The sequence below is a fragment of the Fringilla coelebs genome (genome assembly GCF_963513975.1).
Source record: "Fringilla coelebs genome assembly, chromosome: 1".
Classification (NCBI taxonomy): Eukaryota; Metazoa; Chordata; class Aves; order Passeriformes; family Fringillidae; genus Fringilla; species Fringilla coelebs.
The window spans coordinates 46,189,507-46,209,708 of NC_140028.1; the positions used below are offsets into that span (position 1 = coordinate 46,189,507).

The 20,202-nt window shown below is 39.6% G+C and overlaps 1 protein-coding gene across 1 annotated transcript in view; it reads left to right on the forward strand.

Annotated features, from left to right (window-relative positions):
* Positions 1–20,202, forward strand: part of CDH2 (cadherin 2) — a 114,184-nt gene that overhangs the window by 4,666 nt on the left and 89,316 nt on the right. Inside the window, exon 2 of the mRNA XM_084213857.1 lies at positions 6,358–6,469. Within this exon, the coding sequence (XP_084069983.1) occupies positions 6,358–6,469 (112 nt within the window). The remainder of the gene's footprint in view (positions 1–6,357; positions 6,470–20,202) is intronic.

The window sequence follows — 20,202 nt, forward strand, 5'->3', positions numbered from 1 at the left end:
AAAGAATTGCATGTTTATATTTAAAAATAGCTTGAGGAAACTGTGAGTAGAGTTATTTTTACTCAATACAGACAGTATTGTGTAAGGGACATGTGGTAAGGAAGAGGAATTTTTGAATGGCTTTTCCTGCTTAGCAAAATCATTTAGCAGTTAAACTCTCTTTCTGTTTTTCATGGGTTTTGCAAGTGCTTTTTTTAGGGTAACAAAAAAAGTTCAGAAAGCTTGCAGTAGTTTCGGTAGTTACCAGCATTCCTATTAGGATGAGAGTGTAACTTACTTCAAACAGTCTACACACAAAAAGCACAACAAGTCTATTCCCAAAGGCTGTGCAATCTCTAATGTTCCCTGGATTTTTTTTGTTTTTAAACTCTTGTTCTAAAGGGTAGGAGGAGCACATAGCAGCCTTACGGAGTAGCCTGTGTTCTTCTATTAACCCAGTAGCGCCAGTTGTGCGTAAGGTTCAGTGAGACAGATTACAGAATAAGCTGATGATCCGATAAGGATCATCGAGTCCAGCTCCTGGCCATGCACAGCACCATCCCCAAGAGTCTCACCGTGTGCCTGAGAGCATTGTCCAAACTTTGGGTGGAGAATAATGAAGGCAAAAAGAATACTTGACATCCTTTGCAGGAGTAGTGGTAAAGCATTCTCACCTCCCACTGACTGAGACTCTCTCCTTGGCCAACAATGAGGTGAAACCTGAGAAGAAAGACATATGAACATTATTGCAGGATGAGTTTAAGGAAGATCTGTATTTTCCTCAAGTGCATTTGTAGTCTGTGAGCGAGCTGAGAGGGACCTTTTTTCACCTGGGTGTTGGACCATGTTGCTGTTCACCTTGAGAGGTATATAATCCAAGTGTGCATGATTCATCATTTGATTTGATCCTGCACTTCTTGCTGAAAGATCATGGGAGCTCTGTCTGAATAAAGAAGGGAAATTAGGCTTTCTATTTTTAAATGACTTATGAAAACAGATACAGTATCAGCAGCTTCCAAGATGGAAGGTGATTCACTGCCAAATCTTTTCAGCATTTCACTTAAAGTATTTGGTTTTAGTCAGTATTCGTATATTTAATTAAATACCATCTTTCCAAAAAGTGTGTTTATACTCTCCTCTAGGCACTCCTTGACATATTTAAAAAATATATTTTTACCAACAGACTCCTCTAGGGACTCTCCCATTACTTATAATTAGCATATAATTATCACCCAGCAGCTGAAGACATAGTTAAAATTTTGTGATCCCCCCAAAGAGGCCTTTCAAGGCCTTGCCCAAAGGTCAGGAAAATGCAGCATTCTCCTGTATGGAATAGCAGCGGTTTATGGGCTGATACGTTCAGTGTGAGCAATACAATGGCTATTACCAAATCAGAGAGATGTCCTTTCTTGTAGAGAAATTAGAATGTGTGGTCAAATACATGATCATTTTTTAAAAAGTTATTATTAAAATAATTATTAAAACTTAGACATACAGAAATTTTAAGATATTATTCTCTGAGCTGTGGCTTACCTGAAGAACCATGTGTTTTGGAAGATGCAGCCACTCCCATGTTCTCCTAGTTAAGGGAGGGGGAAAACTTGGATCGTGGGTTTGAGCTATGTGGGGTATACTAAATAATTATCTTAATATTTAGTAGAGCAATTGAATATTGTCTGTCATTAGGGGTTAACAGGATTGGCTGTGAGCATGGTTTGTAAAACTGGGGGATGAACAGATGCAGAGCAGGGGTTGTTGGTACTGTTGGATGAGGGGCTGGACATGACCAGAGAGAAAGACTTTTTACATGGGTATGTAGAGGTAGGATAAGTAGGAATGGCTACAAACTGAAAAACAGTAGGTTGAGATTAGTTACTCCTCACTGGGAGGGTGGCAAGGCAGTGGAACCAGTTGTGCAGAGAAGTTGTAGATGCCCCATCCCTGGAAGTGTTCAAGGCCAGGTTAGATGGGGCTTTGAGAAAGTCTCACTCGTTTAGTTGAAGGTCTCCCTGCCCATGGGTAGGAAGGGTGGAAATAGATGACTTGTACAGCTCCTTCCAACTCAAGGCATATTATAATTCTGTGAACCTTTGGTGGTTTAAGGCAAGTTACTTTAAACCAGATAGTAGCATAAAAGTTTTGGGTTCTCTTACTTGGGGAAGGTACTTGAGAGCTCTAAGTGTTTGTTTAAGAAATTGGATTTTCTGATCTAAAATCTTGTGATTCACAAAGTAGAGCACTGATTAGAAGTGAAGATGGTGTAACGAAAGCCCTTTCTGCTGTAACTGAATGACCTCTGGGAGGATGTGGCCTGGCACCCACTTTGGAAGCTTCTGGCTTCCAGAACAGTTTGAATGAAAGGCACTTTTCTCTAGTTGCACTCACTCGATGGTTGAAAACAAATTGTACTTGACTACTTTTGCTGAAGTACCGAGTACTGTGAGAGTATAAACTGTTGGCAGCTTTGTTTGCAGCAAGTTGGGGATTTAAGAGAGTTGCTGAACACTCTGAATTCAGTATCTAAAGATTTTCAGAGATGTTTTTGTCATCCAGGGTATCTTTCTTATGCCTTACGACAGTAAGTAGAAACTCGTTACTAAATATTACCACCTTGTACAGCATATCCCCTTGTGTCACATAATGTCTGTACACAAAACTAAAAATGGACAGAACAATCTCTAATTTTTAGAGTTCTCTAGAACCTAAGTTGCAAGGGTATCATCTTGGCTTTTAAATTAATGAAGAAACACCCAGTCTTTAAACACAGTCACAAATGTTTCTGTGATCTGTGCTTAAGTTGAATATTACTGTGGTAGTTGTAAATGAATGTTGGTTATTAAGGAGGAAGAGCTCAAATACTCCATTCTTGCTTCATCATACATATAATTATGTCAGACATGTTTTGAACTTCCCACAATAATGTCCTGTGAATTGGCTAGACTTGGCAATTGGTAACTGTACTGTGTTCAATTATACTCTGTACTGTGATACTTTCTTTGATACATACCCCTCTTGGTTTCTCATTTTACTGCCTAGGCTTCTTTTCCTATGGGACTAAGTTACAATTATACACTTGAGATTGTAAACAGGTTGTTAATGGTATTTTTGGTTTTGGGGTTTTTTGGTGGGTTGGGGTTTTTTGGTTGTTTTTTTAGTTTTTTTCTTTTTTTAATCAAACTGGAATACAGCTTTGGAATTAAACCACAGTTTTCATATCTAGAGATGAAAGTAAAGTAACAGAGGAGCAGGATGTCAAAACTGCAGGCTTAACTGCCTAACTATATCAAAATGGTGAATTCTTTTAATTGATTGAATAACAGTTTTGACAGAAGACTTCTAATTTACATCATGTTGCTTCATAATTGCCGTTTTCCTGTTGCATTTATATTTGAGATCTACAGTACTGAGCTTATATGCATGATCTGATACCATGTGTGACTATCTCTCTAGCATCTGGAGATGGTAATGCTTATCACTCATTTAGCAGTTAAAAATGGCTGAACAAGTCATAAAGGATGAGGAAAGCAGAATAGTTTTTTAGAAGTAATTTTATTTTGCTGTCACAACGTCTGGTAGTACTTGAGAGGAGAATTTCCCAAGTGCTGAGCTTGTTGAAAGCTTTGTGACTCCACTGAGCAGGTTTTATGTAGGTACAAGCTAAGGTAATTGCTTTCTGTCTTAAAAAGATGGGTTTTTTTTAAAGTAGTGTCCTTCTGCAGATGAATGTACAAGTAATATTATCTTAAATTTGAAAGTGTCTTGGGAATTGTACTAATCACACAAAATCCTGTAAATTATAATAATGCGTTCCATAATCTTCACTAGCTTTCGCCTTTTGCCCCAGATAAGGGGATAAAAATATTTCAGCATCCTTCTTTTCTTAGAGTTAAAATGGTTTAAGTCTTGCAGTACTCTTAGGCTGAACTTGATGTGACCCAGTGTGTCTGAAGTTGCAACTTCTACTTAATTCAGAATGCTTAACACAGGGTGATTAAGAATTGCTGAAAATTTGAATTCTTCCTTCCCTTGTGTTTTCATTCTGAAACAATCTTTACAAAGGGCTGTTTTTGGAGAGCAGAGTACAGTCTTTTGTTTCTGGATAAAATTGATGGCTGCAAATGAAAGAATAAAGAAGGCTCTCTATTCATGTTCCCCAGCCTTTGTTTCAGTGGGCATTGTTTCAGTTTATAAGAGCTGTTTAGTACATATAGATTACTGGAAAGGCTGCAAGATTCCCAAACACATCGGTGCAGTCTTGTTAAAAATTCTGCTGTCTCCTCAGCTGCCCAGCCAGTAGCTTTTGGTTTCAAAGATACCATGGAAGACTTCTATTTCCTTTTCCACCACATTACTTTGAAGTCACCTTTTGTGCAGTAGTTTAAATGAATCTTGCTATTTTTCTTTCAAATTATGGAAACCTTATCAAACCTGTGATTTGAGTTTAAAGCTTAGGAAACTGGCTGGTTGAAATTTTATTTTTGATTTGCCATCTTGTTATCTTAAAAACTCAATGTATAAATAAACTGTTTCCACACAGCTACAGATCTTGGTTCCAGTTTTGTAGGGAACATTGTTCTGTGGTAGCTAAACTGTTGCTTTATTTGCTTTCTCTTTAGGGTCTCCATATAAACATTATAAACTACTTAAGCAATTGTACACAGGTGAAATACCCATGAAGGTCTTAAATCACAACAGTTTAAGTTAATCTGAAACTTGATAATTACAAGTTCTCTTACTGAGATATACCTGGATACTGCATACCTGGATATTGCATTAACTTGCGAGTTAGTAAATTTTTTAATTTATTTTGGTTTTGCTAGTGTCAGTGTTGAGCTGCACAGTTAGGATGCTGTTGGTGTAAATCAATGCAATGAGTTACAGATGCCTCCTTGTATTAGTGATAAAACTAAGTTCCAACAGGGCTCGACATGCCGAGTTTGGCCATGTTTGTCAGTGGAGAAATTACACTTCCACCTAGTCCTCTTTCCCTGAGTAAACCCTTGTCATTGGAGGTGCTCCTGTCCCACCTCTGCTTTAATGCTCTCTTTCCTTGAGGTTACTAGGGTGAACGGGTGTAACACCATCATCTCCTCTTTCTCCATCCCTCTTTTGTTTTTTCCTGTAGGGCTTTCTTTGCAAGATGCAGGGAAGCTTACGGGGCCTTGAGTCGGTCTGCTTGATGGAAGCCCATCTGGAAAGCAAACAGGAAAATCTAATTTAAGTCTTGGTCAGATTTAAGTATGATATAATCACACAGTTGCTTGTGCTGTCCAAGACCATATACTACATCTGGGCATGCATCTGGATAGGCCTTTGTTTGGCATGTGGAGGTGTTTGAGATTGTGTGAGAGCTGTCCCAATTTCTTGGCTATATCTCAGTCCAGGCTGCAGTGGGAGCTGACCTCCCTGCTGTCTACATTGTGAAAAGGGTTTGCCAATGTAGAGTCATGTAGCCACATGTAAGGTGGGCCATTGTCTTGTGCAGTACTAAAATGAGACAAAACCAATCCACTGAAAAGAAATCTTAGTCCTTTGCCACAGAAAATGCTTGGGTTTGGTTTTGTTTTTCTTTCCAAATAGGCAACAAGATGTCCTGGAAAATAGCTTTGCTACCAGAAGTATTTTACGAACATGGAAGACTACAGAACAAACAAGTTTCCAAATGCTGTATTATATTTCTTAATGGAAAGGCTTTTATGAAGCTCTTTTAAGAATGTGATTTGAGGGTAAACTTTTTTAATAAGTGAGAGAACAAACAGTTTCAGTGGCTCAGCTCTTCCATTGTGCAAATTTAATGAGCTGCTCTCCTTTTAACTTAATGTCCCTTTGAAATAGGAGTTGCATTGGAAGCATTTGGCTTTATATGGTATCTGTTTGAATGCTAACACAAATATAAGTTCTGTTAAGTTATTGCAAATGTAACATTTTGTCTTAGTTTACTTGTTCTGGTGCAGCCTCACATAGAAATACTCTATATAAAGCATTTTACACCAGTGGTTGAAGTGATCCCTTTCGAGCAATCGGGCTGTGAAAAAGTTGAGATGTGTTTTGTGCAACATTTATTTCCAGAGGAAGGAATGTTTTTGTTCCCTTTATCATTCCCCTTCAGTCTAGATGTCTGGTTTAGTGGAAATGCTCAGTTGTCAAAAGAATCAAGATGGTGTATTATTTAGATCTTACCAGACAAGTGGGATTTGTTCCTTCCATTCCAGTTATCAGAAAGATTAACCCTTTGCCCTTGCAGTCCTAATTGCAGTCGTTCAGAAACAGAGATTCTGCTTGTACAAGACAGCACTAAAGTGTAGTATGTGCCAACTGGAATGTTTCTCTGGTGAATGTGGGTTGCAAGTATTACATACATTTTATCTTGTGTTTCAGGCACCGATAAAAGCAACCTGTGAAGATTTGTCTTGCAAGACTGGATTTCCAGAAGATGTTCACAGTGCAGTAGTCTCAAGGAGTGTACATGGAGGACAGCCTCTTCTCAATGGTACTGTTAGAAAACATATTTTGAACTTTTTTGTTTCTTCTAGTTGTAGCCATAAGTCACTCTGGAGCATTTTCATCCTTAAATAGGACGCAAACTCTTTCAGGAGAGAACATAGGCTGCTCTGTGATTATTTCTTGATCATAGGACTTGGAAAATCAGTTGGCATTAGTGGCAGCACATGCACCTCTGATTGTAACTTGAGAACACTGAGTGTTGCAGAACTTCCCATTATTATCCTCTAATTCTTGGCACAGCATTCACAGTGATGTTTCTTACTACCATTGACAATCTGCATGCCATTAGTCTGTACTTACAGCCCATCTATGCATGAGGAGGTAAAGAAAATTTCGTTTTGCTTTTCCTCTCATAGAAGAACTGCAGTTACACCCAGTGCTAGTGCTCATGTTAGTGCAGAGGTAGTTCCCTTACTGCTTTTTCGTGGCAATCTGAGGAGAGACACCTCTAGGAAGCAAGTAGTGGGATGGGCAGCAGCGTGAAGAGTGGTTGTCTGTGAGCCCCTGGTCAGTGACCGCAGCACTGCAGGCTCTGTGAGGAGGTGTGCCAGGAGAGGCAGGACAGTGCCAGGGCTGTCCCAGGGACAGTGCACTGCTCTCTCACCCTGGCACCTACCTGCATCCAAATGGCACAGTGCCCAGGCTGGGGATGACCTGCTCGGTGAGCACAAACCCTTTCCTCCGCCAGGGATGCCCTGCAATCAGTACACCTGCCCAGGTTTGTCCAGGTTGGGAATTCAGTTCACTGTTCTTTTTGTGTCTCTATTTTGCAGGGATAGAGTGGGATTTCCCAGCCAGTTATGTTTCAGTATACAAGCTTGCAGAAGTACAACATTTTTCAAAAATCTGCATTAATTTGTCTGTTTTCTGAACCGCTAACATAATTTTTAAAATATAATTTGGAAATTGTGGAACTACGAACATCGGTTTTAGACAGTTTCAAATACAGCTTAAATAAGGACTAATTTAATTTAATTTGTTGTTTCTTTCACATATAAATTTGGCTACACAGTTCAAGACATGTAAATGAAAAAAAATTCTAATGAGTCTGCAAAACAAATGAAATAAAAGCTGTAGTCTTGATTTTACATGCTGTATGTAGCAGTCTCTCGTTAATTATATTTTACAGACCTGTTTTGTGCTTTCTTAGAAGTATAATGGAAACTTGAATGCAGGATGAATTGATTAGCTTTAGTGTATTTAAACTTGGGTTATTAAAGCTTTCTCTATTCAGTTTCAAGAAAGTATATTCTACCAGCACAGACTTTTCTTTTATTAAAAGATGGCTTAGAAATTTATGTATTGAAGTAAATGTTCTGCCAATTGAGAAAATAATAAAGAGGAAAGAGAATATTCCTCACTTTTCCACCAAATGGGAGTTAATAGATGGCTCTCCTGTATACTCCTGTAGTAGACGTCAGCACAAGAATTCCTTGGTATGTGATGAACAAACACAGGCAGGGTGCAGAAACAGGGATGCAGAGCACAGCAGCCAAATGCTTTCCAAAGGTGCTGCCTTGAAACCACCAAATGTTGCAGCTTAACTGTCATACCATCAGTTCCTCTTGAAATGGAGATCACACAAGTTTTGATATCTACCCTGTTCTGTGGAAGTTTCTCTTTTCTCTCTTTGGAATCAAGGCTGTTTCTGCAGTTTTTCCCTTTTCCCACCAGTTAGGAACCACAGTAGACTGGGCACTAATTGTCTGTTGTCATTGCTCATGCAAACCTGATGATAATGTCTGATCAGCTTTAACTGAGTCTGAACTAGTAACATAGGATGACAAACTGACTTCCTGTCTCATTATTCATCCCAGTCCCACAGTCCCTTCCCTTGCTTCTCAGAAGTGAGTGAAGCATGACTGTTGGTTTGTCCTTGAATGGTATTAAAATGCATAACATTTTAGGGAAGTAGGAATTGGAAACACTGTATGAGGCAAATGGTATGTATCACATCATATCAGCTGGTTGAAAAATGACCTGGGGGAGTCTTTTTTCCTACTACCGTTTCCTCAACTGAATTACTGCACTGGTTAATTCTTTTGAAAATTTTGACATACTTAAAAGCATATAATTTGCTGGTTACACATAAACATACAGTCCATCATTGCATAGCTTTGACTTAAATTTAATTACACTGTCATTTTGAAATACTATTGTTGTCAAAAGCCTATTTTCTGGTTATTAAACTAGATTTGGATGATGCTGGAAGTTAAGTATAGTTGCATGACATTTGCTTCGTAGGGATAATCATGTGCCTGATTCTGATCTCGGCCGCCTCGCCTATCTAAATGCATGGAATTATTTAAGTTGGAAAAGAGCTCTAAAACCATAAAGTCAGTCCATTAATCCAGCACTGCCAAGTTTACCACTAAACTACATCCCTAAGCGCTACATCTGCATGTCCTTTAAATACCTCCTGAGATGATGACTCCAACAATTTCCTGGGCAGCTTGTTCCAATGCTTGCTGACCCTTTTGCTGAAGAAATTCTTCCTAATATCCAATATAAACCTCCCTGATGGATGATGATGCCATTTACTCTTGTCCTTTCACTTGTTTCTGGAAGAAACTACCAACCCCCACCATATTACAACCTGCTTTCAGGTACTTGTAGAGAACAGTAAGGTCATACAGTTGGCCTTGGCTCACTGATCCTCTGTGTTGCCTTCCTGCCCTCCAGCAGATCAGCATTCCTGCCCAGCTGAGGTGCACTTCATCCCCTCATCCCCATCATCGATAAAGATATTGAGCAGGGCTGGCCCCAGCAGTGAGCCTTGGGGAGCACCACTGGTGGCCAGCTGGATGTAACTCCATTCACCACCACTCCCTGGGCCTGGCTGTCTGGACAATTTTGGGTTCTTATCCAGTGAACAGTGCACCCACCCGAGCCATGAGCAGGCAGTTTCTCCAGGAGAATACTGTGGTAATGGGTGTCAGGCTTTTCTGAAGTGTCAGTGGACAGCATCTGCAGCCTTCCACTCATCCGTTAAGTGGGTCACACAGTCATCACAGGAGATCAGGCCAGTCAAACAGCACCTGGCTTTCATGAACTCAGGCTGGCTGGGTCTGATCTCCTGGCTGGCCTCTGTGTGCTGCATGGTGGCACTCAGGGTGATCTGCTCCATGTCCTTCCCCAGCCCTGAAGTCAGGCTGACAGTCTTGTAGCTCTGCAGATCCTCCTTCCAGCTTCTTGGAGCTGTGCATCCAATTTACTCACCTCTGGTCAGCTGTGACCTCCCTGGTCATGCAGGATGGATAATTGATGGAAAGTGGCTCGCTGAGCACTTCTGCTGGTTCTTTCAATACCTTTGTGGGGATCCCATCTGGCTCCATAGACTTGTATGTGTCTAAGTGATGCAGCAGGTCACTGAGAATTTCACCTTGTGTTATGGGGGCTGTACTTTGCTCCCTGTTCAGTCTTCTAGCTCAGGGGCAGGGTACCCAGAGAACAACTGGCTTTTTATGGCTGGACTGTGGCAAAGAAGGCACCAAGTGCCTCAGCCTTTTCCTCATCCTTTGTCCCTATTTTACTACTCATATTTGATGGAGGTTCTTCTTAGCTCTCCTTTTTCCTAGAAAGATTGCTTTTAAAAATTGTCTTTTAATAGTAATCTGTCACCAGATTATGTTCTGTCTGGGTTGGGGCTTCTAATTTTCTACCTGTATAACCTTGCAATATCCTTGTAGATACGCTAGTTTCTGTGTGTTTTAGAGATGAAGGCTTTAATTTTATTTGGTTTTGTGCATCGATACCACCAGCACAGAGGCTTTATGAACATCTCAGTTATCTATAGAGTACTTTGATCCAAACTTGCTGATTTCTTGACAACTTGCTTCTTAAAATACTGCCCAAAAAAATGACCATATGTTCATCACGTGTCTTGCTTGTTTGCTTTTGTCTAGTACATTGGGGGACAGGCTTCTCTTAAGTTTGTTGGCTTCTGTCGCACCAAAACTTAAATAAAATTAGAATTATCATATGACTTGTTGGTCTCTGCATTCCATTTGTTGCAGTAACATAGGATATCTGGCTTTTAAAACACTATTATAAGAAATTTTCTTGCACTGCACTATACTGTATGTTTTTTGAAGAGGTTTTTTTTTCATCCTGTGTTTAAGTGGTACTTGTTTTTGATGGAGGATTGAACTTGTCCCCATTGCATTTAAGAATAATTCATAATTACTTTGTTCATTCATACCGCTAGGACATTATGACAGCATCAACTGTTTTTTCCCTTTTTGCACGAGGGCATGAGAGGCAACTACACATTCAGTTCTTGTCCAGGTGTTCAGTTGTCCCAGTATGTGAAAAATTGGTGGAGCAATATATATTTAGAATAACTTAAATTGGAAAATGGAAAAAATGCTCCACATTTATTAATGGGGGGAGGGGGAAGAGAATGAGGGCTGCCCTTGTTGCCCTTGGTTTCAGGATGAGGAAATGGAGAAGATGATTCCGGTTGAGAGGTCAGAGAAGTTGGAAACTTCTCCTTTTGTAGGCTGTGACTGAGCTGTGTTGGAGGTGACCTGCCCCATATAGGCTGTCCCCTATTGCCTCCTTCTGGCTTAGTGTCACCAGTGCCCCCTGGTCCTGTGTTCCCCTGGAACAGACTTCACTGGTCCTACCCTTGGAGACTCTTTGAAGCTGGTACCCTACAATTTGTCTTGTAAAACGTCTGGCAAGTCTGACTTCAAGGTACATGATGCTCAGGTCACTAGATATATTTAAGACAAGTCCTATAGGCCTAATATTAAATTTATTTACTATATTTGACATGTTGTTTCACTTGATACCAGTAGCTTCATTGAAATTACAGTGATTTTTACCGAGGATCTAGATGACTTCATAACTACTACCTTAATTTCTGTAAAGGGAGGAAAAAAATAATAATTCCAGAAGCAGAATTAAGAGAAACTTCATTCATTCCTAAAAATTCTCTTAGTAATAAAACCATGGAACTACTTGAGCCCCCAGCTCTTTTAAAATGTAATATACTTTGAAATTTTTTAGGACTTAAATCCTTCAACATTTAAAAAAGAAAATAAATAATATGCAAATAAGTCTCCAGTCATCAGCTAATAGAAATAGATATCTAACCCAGATTGAAGGCACAGTACTTACAACTGGTTTCTGTAAATAAAATGTGATTACTGTTGGGAGAGCCATAAATAAGATGTGGTGTTCGGGGAAGAAGAGGTTAAGTCAAGAGGGAGTTCCGTTTTATATATTAAATGCCCTTGCTTGCACTGGTTTTATCACATTTTTGTAGTTCATCCAGGGAAGAGTACTTGTGGCAGTTTGATATGTCCAGCATGTTTATCTAATCTTTGTTCTATATCCTGCAAATTTTAAGATACAAATAAAGCGTTTTCAGCTAAAATCATTCACCTCAAAAGGTTACTTGAATGGTTTGCAGAATCATTTCTTAGAGATTATTATGCTGATAATTATTGTAGCAGTTTCTTATCTCTCAGAGATGTTATTTTAACATTGTCTGTCCTGTTGCTAAATGCATGATTTTAGTTTTCTGCTAAGAAAATTCATTCCTAAACCATTGTTTTGAATGCTGTGTGGCTATGAAATATTTCTAAGGTCTTTGCGTTGCAGAATGATAAAGAAAAAAGATGTTTTGGTGTTGATCACAGAGATAAGCAGTGATTATTGATGATTAACACTGCAGTTTCTTTTAAGCCACAGTAAGCATCAGCTCTGCCAAAAAAGGCACGCTTATGCCTTCCCTCCTCTTTGAGCCTGGTACCAAGTGCTCATGAAACCATTAAATGAACGGGCTTAGCCAATTTATCTGGGGTAAACTTTCACTCCCACTCCTTCAGACTTTTTTTCTGAGTGACCTTGTAGGCTTAAACAGAGCCATGGTGTCCCTGCTGCCTTCTCTCCTCTAGCAGTTAAATGCTTAGAAAATAGAGTTTGTTTTGATGATTTCAAACTGAGTGGCAAAACTTGGTTTTTGCATTCCCACAGACTTATTTCATAGTTTACCACTGAAAATACCAATTGGTCTCAACCCAGAAACGTGGTGGTGTTGGGAGTGTGGCCCTCAGGCATGGCCTGGTGTTTAAGAGTTTCTTCATGATGTGCTGGAGGGTTACATGGACGCTGTCTGTCCCAGGTGAAGCTACTTGGCTTTGTTGCTAGTGTTGTTTTATTATTCTACATACACAAATGTCTACCATCCGCTAAGAATAAAATTCCTTTTAAAAAGTCATAATGCTTAAAACTGAAGACAGGAGCACATCTTTTAAGGTGGATTAACTAGAACCAAGGAAAGTGTCCTAAAAGAATTACATTTTCCAAGAAGGAAATTAGTCTTTACCCAGGAATAAGATTTTGGCCTTCTTTTTTTTTTTTTCTTCTATTAAAAAAATGAAAATAGTAACCACTTTGTTTGAAGTCTCCTTGCCTTAAGCAAAAAGACAAGTTGACAAGTTCCTTCCAGGCAGACAGCCAAACAATCTCAGATAGATGGGGTCTCTCTATGAGCTGCCGGCAAGCTGGGGAAAAATTGTTTCAATTCTTCCCAAATGTATTGTTTTCTGAATTTTTTTTCCTGTACTCTTCACCCTGCCCCCTCTTGCAAAAAAAAAGAAAAAAGATAGTAAAAACCACTACAACCTACCATCCCCTTCTAGTTACTCTTTTAAGCCTTAGTGGGAGTGAATTTTTTTTTTCCAGAAGCTTCTGTTGTTAAGATGTTTTTTTCCCCCTGAGTTACGCTTAAGATTTAGTGGGTTTAGTTTTGCCCTCTTCTTTGAGAAGCAGAGTGAATTCTGTTGCTGTTACTTGGTGATGCTGTGCCTTGTTGTTTTATTGTATGTTACAGTTGCATTCCAGTTCTTGGTTTCTTGCCTTTTTATTCCTTTTCATCTTCTTTTCTCAAACAGTTATCCTGTTTGTACTCTTTCCATACCCCACAGCATCCTAAATTCTCCAGTGTCAGTTTGGATCTTGCCATTTTGGATTGGAAGAGCTGCTTTTGTTTGCTTTCACTATGCTAGCACAGTACCTGTTTTGTGATACCAGTTGTGTGTTCATGTACCAAGCTCTTAATCTATTCTTAGATACTCGTCCCCTGAAAATTATAGCTTTCTTTTGCTGAAGCAAGAGACTGCTTTTCTTGAGATGTCATTTCTTTTTTCCCTTTTACCAACTGCTTAAACATGGATTATATTTTAGAGTATATATAGCATATATTCACCCTGCTGAACAATAGTAATATACTATTTGAATGGTGACTCCTTTTTGCTTTTTTAGTCTGACTTGTATGTGATACCTGATTTTATTTTTGTATATTAAACTACTGACTATAAGTTGGTATCATCTCATTTCAAGCTTCTATGATGAATATTACATACATTAAAATGGATAGTAAGCATAAATAATGAAATGCAGTGATGTTATGAATGTGTACAAAGGACTAACATTTCAGAAACATAATTCTGTTATCCCTTGGTGGACTGTAAAGCTATTGTGGAATTGTATGTAGTATGTGAATCAGTTTGTATATCCAGTATCAAAGAATTTATAACTTAAGTTCTAGGTAAGAAGGAATTCTAAAAAAAAAAAATCTTGTCAAAACGTACTAAACAAAATTTTTACTTGTCATGGAATATTTTTAATGCAGGTGAGATAGTAAAATCTTAAATAAACTACTCTGTACAGTTTTTCCAAAGAAGAAATATGATTCTCCCTTACTCCCCGGAAAAGGAGTGCTGCTTCCGTTTCTTGTGTAGATTCTTATAACTCCATCTTGATAAAGAGAAAAACAGAACTACAGAGAAATTCTAGAAATCTTGAATGGTTGCTGTGTTCTGGGATCTGTAAATTACTATCTTAGTTAATTAGTCCAGTTCAGATAGTAATTTCTGTCTGTAGTGCATTTACTTGCAATGCACTGAATTAATTAGTACTTACTCCCTTTTCCTATGTTCAGCAGGTTACTTGCGAGGGTCTCAAATGTAGCATCCTTTCTGTGTGCAGAAATCTGAATTACAACAGCAGAATTGTTAGCTGCCTCAGTAGGCTCTGAGCATGGCTCAGTGAAGGGTGGCAAAGGGGATGTTTCCTTCTGCCCTCTGAAGCTGGCTCTAGCATTATAGTCTTTCTAACACCATTTAGTGTAGCCTTAGTTCAATTTTAAGCTGTACCATCTGGCTTTGATTCCCAAGGGGCCATTATTTTCCCTGGAATCATTGTTAGAGGATTCTTCAGAGCTGACCAGGGCTCTGGGGAAGGCTGGAAGGAATGGTGGCTGCAAAGCTGTGCAGAAAACCTCCCCAACAGGCAAAGGTGCCCCTGGGTATGGGTGATTTATTTAGTTACAGAAGAAGGTTGCTGTTGCATGCAAGAGCTGCATGGAAAAAAAAAATGTTTCTTTGTGTGGTACATAAGTATATGGAATATATGGAACAGAAACTCAGGTGAAGCCTTGTGTGTTAGCATGCATAATGGGAGAAAATGGTATTTATAATTAGGAATACAATTTGTCACTTAGGACTACAGTACATCTTCTGTTGACTTGGCATTTTTCTAACAACCCAGAAGACAAATTTATGAGAGCATCCTACTGAACTGATATTGCAGGAAATATCCTTTATTGCAATACATACTACCATACTAAATACAGATAAACTCCTCTAGTATTTAAACACTTAAAAACCACATCAAATCAAATCAGGTACTGCTGTGTTGAAGACTTGGATGTCAGTCAACAAATCCCGAGTACAGTTTGAACTGCTCTGATTTTGGTTGAATGCAGTGAGACAGATTTAGTGCTTTTGGTTGAACTTGGGACACTCAATGTGAGGGCATTTTTTTTTATTCTGGAAATAATAACCTTTGGAAGAGTTCTCTTCCAAGCTTTCACAACATGTCCTAGGCATCAGAGCCAGCCTTGCTAAACTCAGGAGAAAGGAGGAGCAGAAGGAAGGTGCAAAAAAACTGAGTCAGATTTTGGATGGAAAGGAAATTTGCTGGACTTGCTATTATCTTCTAATTAGACTGTAGAAGGAGCAACTAGCCTTTGGTACCCTGTAAATCTTTCCAATTTAACACAGCACAGATGGTTTTCTACTCATTTCCATATGCCCTCCCTGGTTGATGTGTCCTCCTGAGGGTGGGGAAAGTAATGTTGGGGGATAAATGGAGGGAAACACTGGAGTGCAAAATGGAGCTGAGGCTGGGGAAAGGATGGATGCAGAAGAATCCAGGTATGAATGGATGGTGGAGTTAGGAACCCTGGTGTCATTCAAGGGGGAAGGGAAAGCAGAGGTTGTCCACAAGCCTAGAAAGAGCAGAGAAACTTCGCATTAGTTGGAAGAGGAGGCAGAAGCGACCCAAGGTAAAAAGGAAAATATCTTGGAATACTTAAAAATTTCCTCCTGGCATCCAGTTTGAGCTAGCCATGGACATCCAATACCCACCCTAAGGAAATGCTGAGGACCCTGTAGGGCTCACCAGTATGAAATAAGTGAGCACGTGGTGCTGAGAAGCTTTGCTAGGAGAAACCACCAGGCCTTCTTTACACCAAAATGACAGCACGTTGTCCCACATCTTCAATTTTTTTGAAATTTAGGCTAAAAAACATAATTATCTGAGTATTCAGCCAAGATCAGAACATGCACAAGGAAGAGCCTTTTGAAGATAAACTGATCCTATAGGCAAGACATGAGGTTAGCTAGAGTACCTACAGCTTCACATCATGACTTGTCCACTGTTTTGGAGGAAACATTAAGTTGGAGCACTAAGGGTGCATCAGTATCTGTGAGGTGTTATTAAAACCCACTGCTGCTTTTTGTTACAGGTTATTTGGTACCACAAATTTTTTTTTTCATTTTTTCTCCCCTTGTGTGTTTATATGTGCAGTTTTAAGTGCGTATGAAAACACAAGCCTTAGTTAAAGCTAGAAGAGGAAATATCCAAAATGTAAATCTTTCCTGTTGTTGCAAATGCATTGCAATGATGTGGCTGCAGGATGAGTGAGTTTCATCAGCAAGGTAATGCGTCACAAAACTGTTCCTTCTTTTTCTGGACTCATTCTCTTCTGGGTCAGGTTAGTTGTTGATTTGCTGGGATCTGCTGTGGTAAAGGAGATAAATTAATGAAAAAAGAGGTGTGTCAGTGGTGATGAGATAAAAGGAGGTCATAACTGAATTAAACTCCTTAGTGTTAGATTCTCTGGTAGGTTTTATCCCACCCTCTTTTCTCCCTGCAGTGCTTTCTTCCTGCTGCTTTAATACACTCCAGGATTGGGCAGCTGAGGATCAGTGCCCTGCCATCCCTTGCCCTTGATGGCTGCTGCATCCCAGCGCTCCCTGGGCACAGTGGTGAATTGTGCTGACGGTTCTTAGCTGGGTTGCAGATGACAGTGAGCAATCCCATTAACCTGCCAGCCTGGCTGCAGATAATCCCGGAGAACCAGGGCACCCAGTGCTGCCCACGGCTGCCAGCCCTCACCCTGCTGGCTGCAGCTCCTGCCTGCCTGTACCACTGATGCTCTGGGCACAGGAACAGCACGGCTCAGGTGTGTCTCCTCCTCCTCTGAGCTGCCTGCAGAGCTCAGAAACTGGCCCATTTAGATTTATTTTTTTCCTTCTTTTTTACCGTCTGCTGTGTTTTGGCAGACCTGTGAGCAGTGGCAAATATTATGATCGCGTCTGCTTGCCTGCAGCTCTTTCTTGTGCACTGTGCTGCCTTTTAAGAAGTAGATTTTGTTTGGTTTTGAAAGTTAATGGCATATGCCTCTCAGGTTGTAGAGAGAAGGAATTATTTAAGGCCCTCTGTGAGTTCCAGTTTAACATTCTCTTAAATAGGGAAGTCAGAATCCCTAAAAGCTCAATTTATAACATAAAAGCTATCAAAATAGCAGTGCAATCTGTTAAAGTGTTTAAAAATTTGATTCGCTGCAGTTTAAAATGTGAAATAAATGTACACTAATTGTTTTGAATGGAGATGAAGATGGTGTTTGAAGCCAGTCTTTAAAGGAATTAGTGAGATAGCACTGCAGTTAATGGTGGAGCACTATTTTCCTGTAATGGGCTAAGCAATGTTCTCTAATTAGCTTGCAAATTGATATTCAAATACAAGTAAACTGGCAATCAAATGCAAGCAAAACATCTATGTAAGTAGACTTTGACGTCTGCATTTAGCATACCTGTATCAAAATTATGTGTGGGTAAAGGGTAAGCTCGTAGTTGTTTTCAGCATGGAGCTTTTATTAGTGGTGTCTCACTGGTTACAGTAGGTCATTTTTTTAATATCAGCACATGAAAAGAGGAGAAAGACGTTCCTTTTTTTTTCCCACAAGTGAATGGCTTTTAAACATTAGTAACATAATACTAAGTGTGCATGAGGTTTTTTTCCTGTCTTCATTTCTTCTGTTTTTTGTCAACTAGTTATGCACTAAAGATTTGGTACATAGCTGAGTCAGTGGAAGTTACTCTGTTGAGTTTTCCTGGATTTGGATCCTATTCATGTTCACTGTTAAAATTATTGCTATATGGTGTAGCCATTTCATTTTCGAGCCTTGTGGCAGAAACTGGATGCATAAACTATTAGTGGTGTTTGTGTTGTAAGGTTTTCAGTGGTATGTAGTACAGGTTCCTAAATTTGAATGCCTGGCTCAAGTAGGTTTGTAGACAGGAGAATCATAGAATGGTTTGGATTGGAAGGAACTTAAGGGCCATCTAGTCCCAACCCCCCTGCCATGGGCAGGGACACCTTCTGCTGGACTGGGTAGCTCAGAGCAGCATCCATCCTGGCCTTGAACATTCTCAGGAATGGGACACCCACAGCTTCTCTGGGCAGCCTGTTCCAGTGCCTCACTGCCCTCACAGTCAATTTATTTCTTCCTAGCCATACAAAAAAACTGGTGCATAAGAACTCTTGCTGGGAAAGGTAAACAAAAAAATCACACATTTAAAATTCGGTTTTCAGGGTCTTTTTAATGTCTGTGTTTTCTACTCTATAAAACATCTCTCACTCATTGATACCTCACACACTGATTCCTTGCTAACTACCCTCTGCAAGAATATTATTTACTGACAGATGTATCAGTGGGTCAAGTATGTGGCTTTATTAACCAGCAGTACTCCTTCTGTCAGCTGTTACGGTGTTTTTTTAGCATCACCTTTTATGCTAAAAGTTCTTTGGAATGTAGTTCCCTACATCAAATTCTTCTCAGTGTGCATTCATTAAATCCAATTAATGTTTGCATAGATTTAGCTTTCAGTGCTGATTATTGTCTGAATTCTTCAAGGGGGGAAAAACTCAACCAAAAGCAAAACAAAACCCCCCCTTATGTGAAGTGTTTTCTGTAAAGCAGTAAGTAGGCATTTTATACCGTAGAAATAATACATCAGTGAAAGTCTTTGACTTTCCAGTTCACTCTGTGCTTTTCTGTTCAGATAACCCCAATTTTCCCTTTGCAGTGCTTTAGTGCACGTATGTGCTTTTATAAAAAATTGATCAACGTGGTTCTCGGGGGACGGTTAATGGGGGAGTGTAGGTCCCTCAGAGGTCACAGGTTCAGATCAGTCTGTCATCTGCATCCAGTAGCCAGTAACTTATAACTGCTTGGTAGGTTATGCAAAAGGAGTTTTGGTTGATTTGGTTTCTTCTGAAGGAGTCTCTGTTGAAAAGGTACTTATTACACATGAGCAGAAATACTGCTGAAATTAGTGGAAACTGGGTCAGCACCATGTGGGCAGGGAGTGCTCATGTGTATGAAGGTAGCTGGAGAAGGTCAATATCACAGTGCTTTCCTGACTGGAAGACAGAAGCAGTGAAACAGATGGGAATTTTAACCTCTTGAAGTGCATTTATGCAGAGCTGTGATATGTTAGGGCAGTAGTTTTAACAGCTTGGGGCAAATAGCACATCTAGTGTTATAGGTGCTGCAGGTGGCTTTGCCTACATGTAATTGATTCAGTATGTTTACCAGGACTGGAATGAAGTCTGTATTACACTGAAACTTCAAATACAAATTAACAGCAAAAGAAATCCCTCTCATCCTTATCCTGTGTGTCACTACCTGCGCTTCTGTCCATGCCAAGTCTCATTTAATTAAAAGCTTGTTATTATGCCTGTGTGCCACTTAATTATTTAAGAATGATATGTGTCATTATTTATAAAAACTGATCTTTTTTTTCCTCAGAGAAAGTGACTGTATCAGTTGTTACAGCTGCAAATGATCTGGAAGTTATTTTCTCCTTCCAGTTTTTGAAGCAAAGCGTCTGTAATTTACAAATGCATGCCAAAAAGCCAACATAGTGTGGCTAAAATGGAAAATTTTTGTTAGCCTTCTGTGAGTTTGCTGTTTAAAGGAAACAAAGCCTACAAAAGCACAGGTGCACCTGGCTTTAGGAAGCAATTTTGCAAGAGACATCCCAGCAGAAACATGGCTGTTCCAGTCTGCTGAGCAGGTTATGGTGCAGTGATGAAGCCTGGCTTAAGGTGGCCACTGTCCCAGTGTCTGTGGGTTTTATATTGGAGCTGATTTAAACCAAAAAGAAAAGTTATTGAGTCCTAACAGTATTGAGTTGTGTGTTCATCACAAAACCCAACAATAATATACAAAAATTCTTCATTTTTTAAGCCACATCTATCATGCAGGACATAGATAAAAAACAGAAGAAGCTCTCTCCAAACATTTGCTCCTGTGAGTGACTATCAGCTTTGAAAAGGTACCTAAAGTTTTTG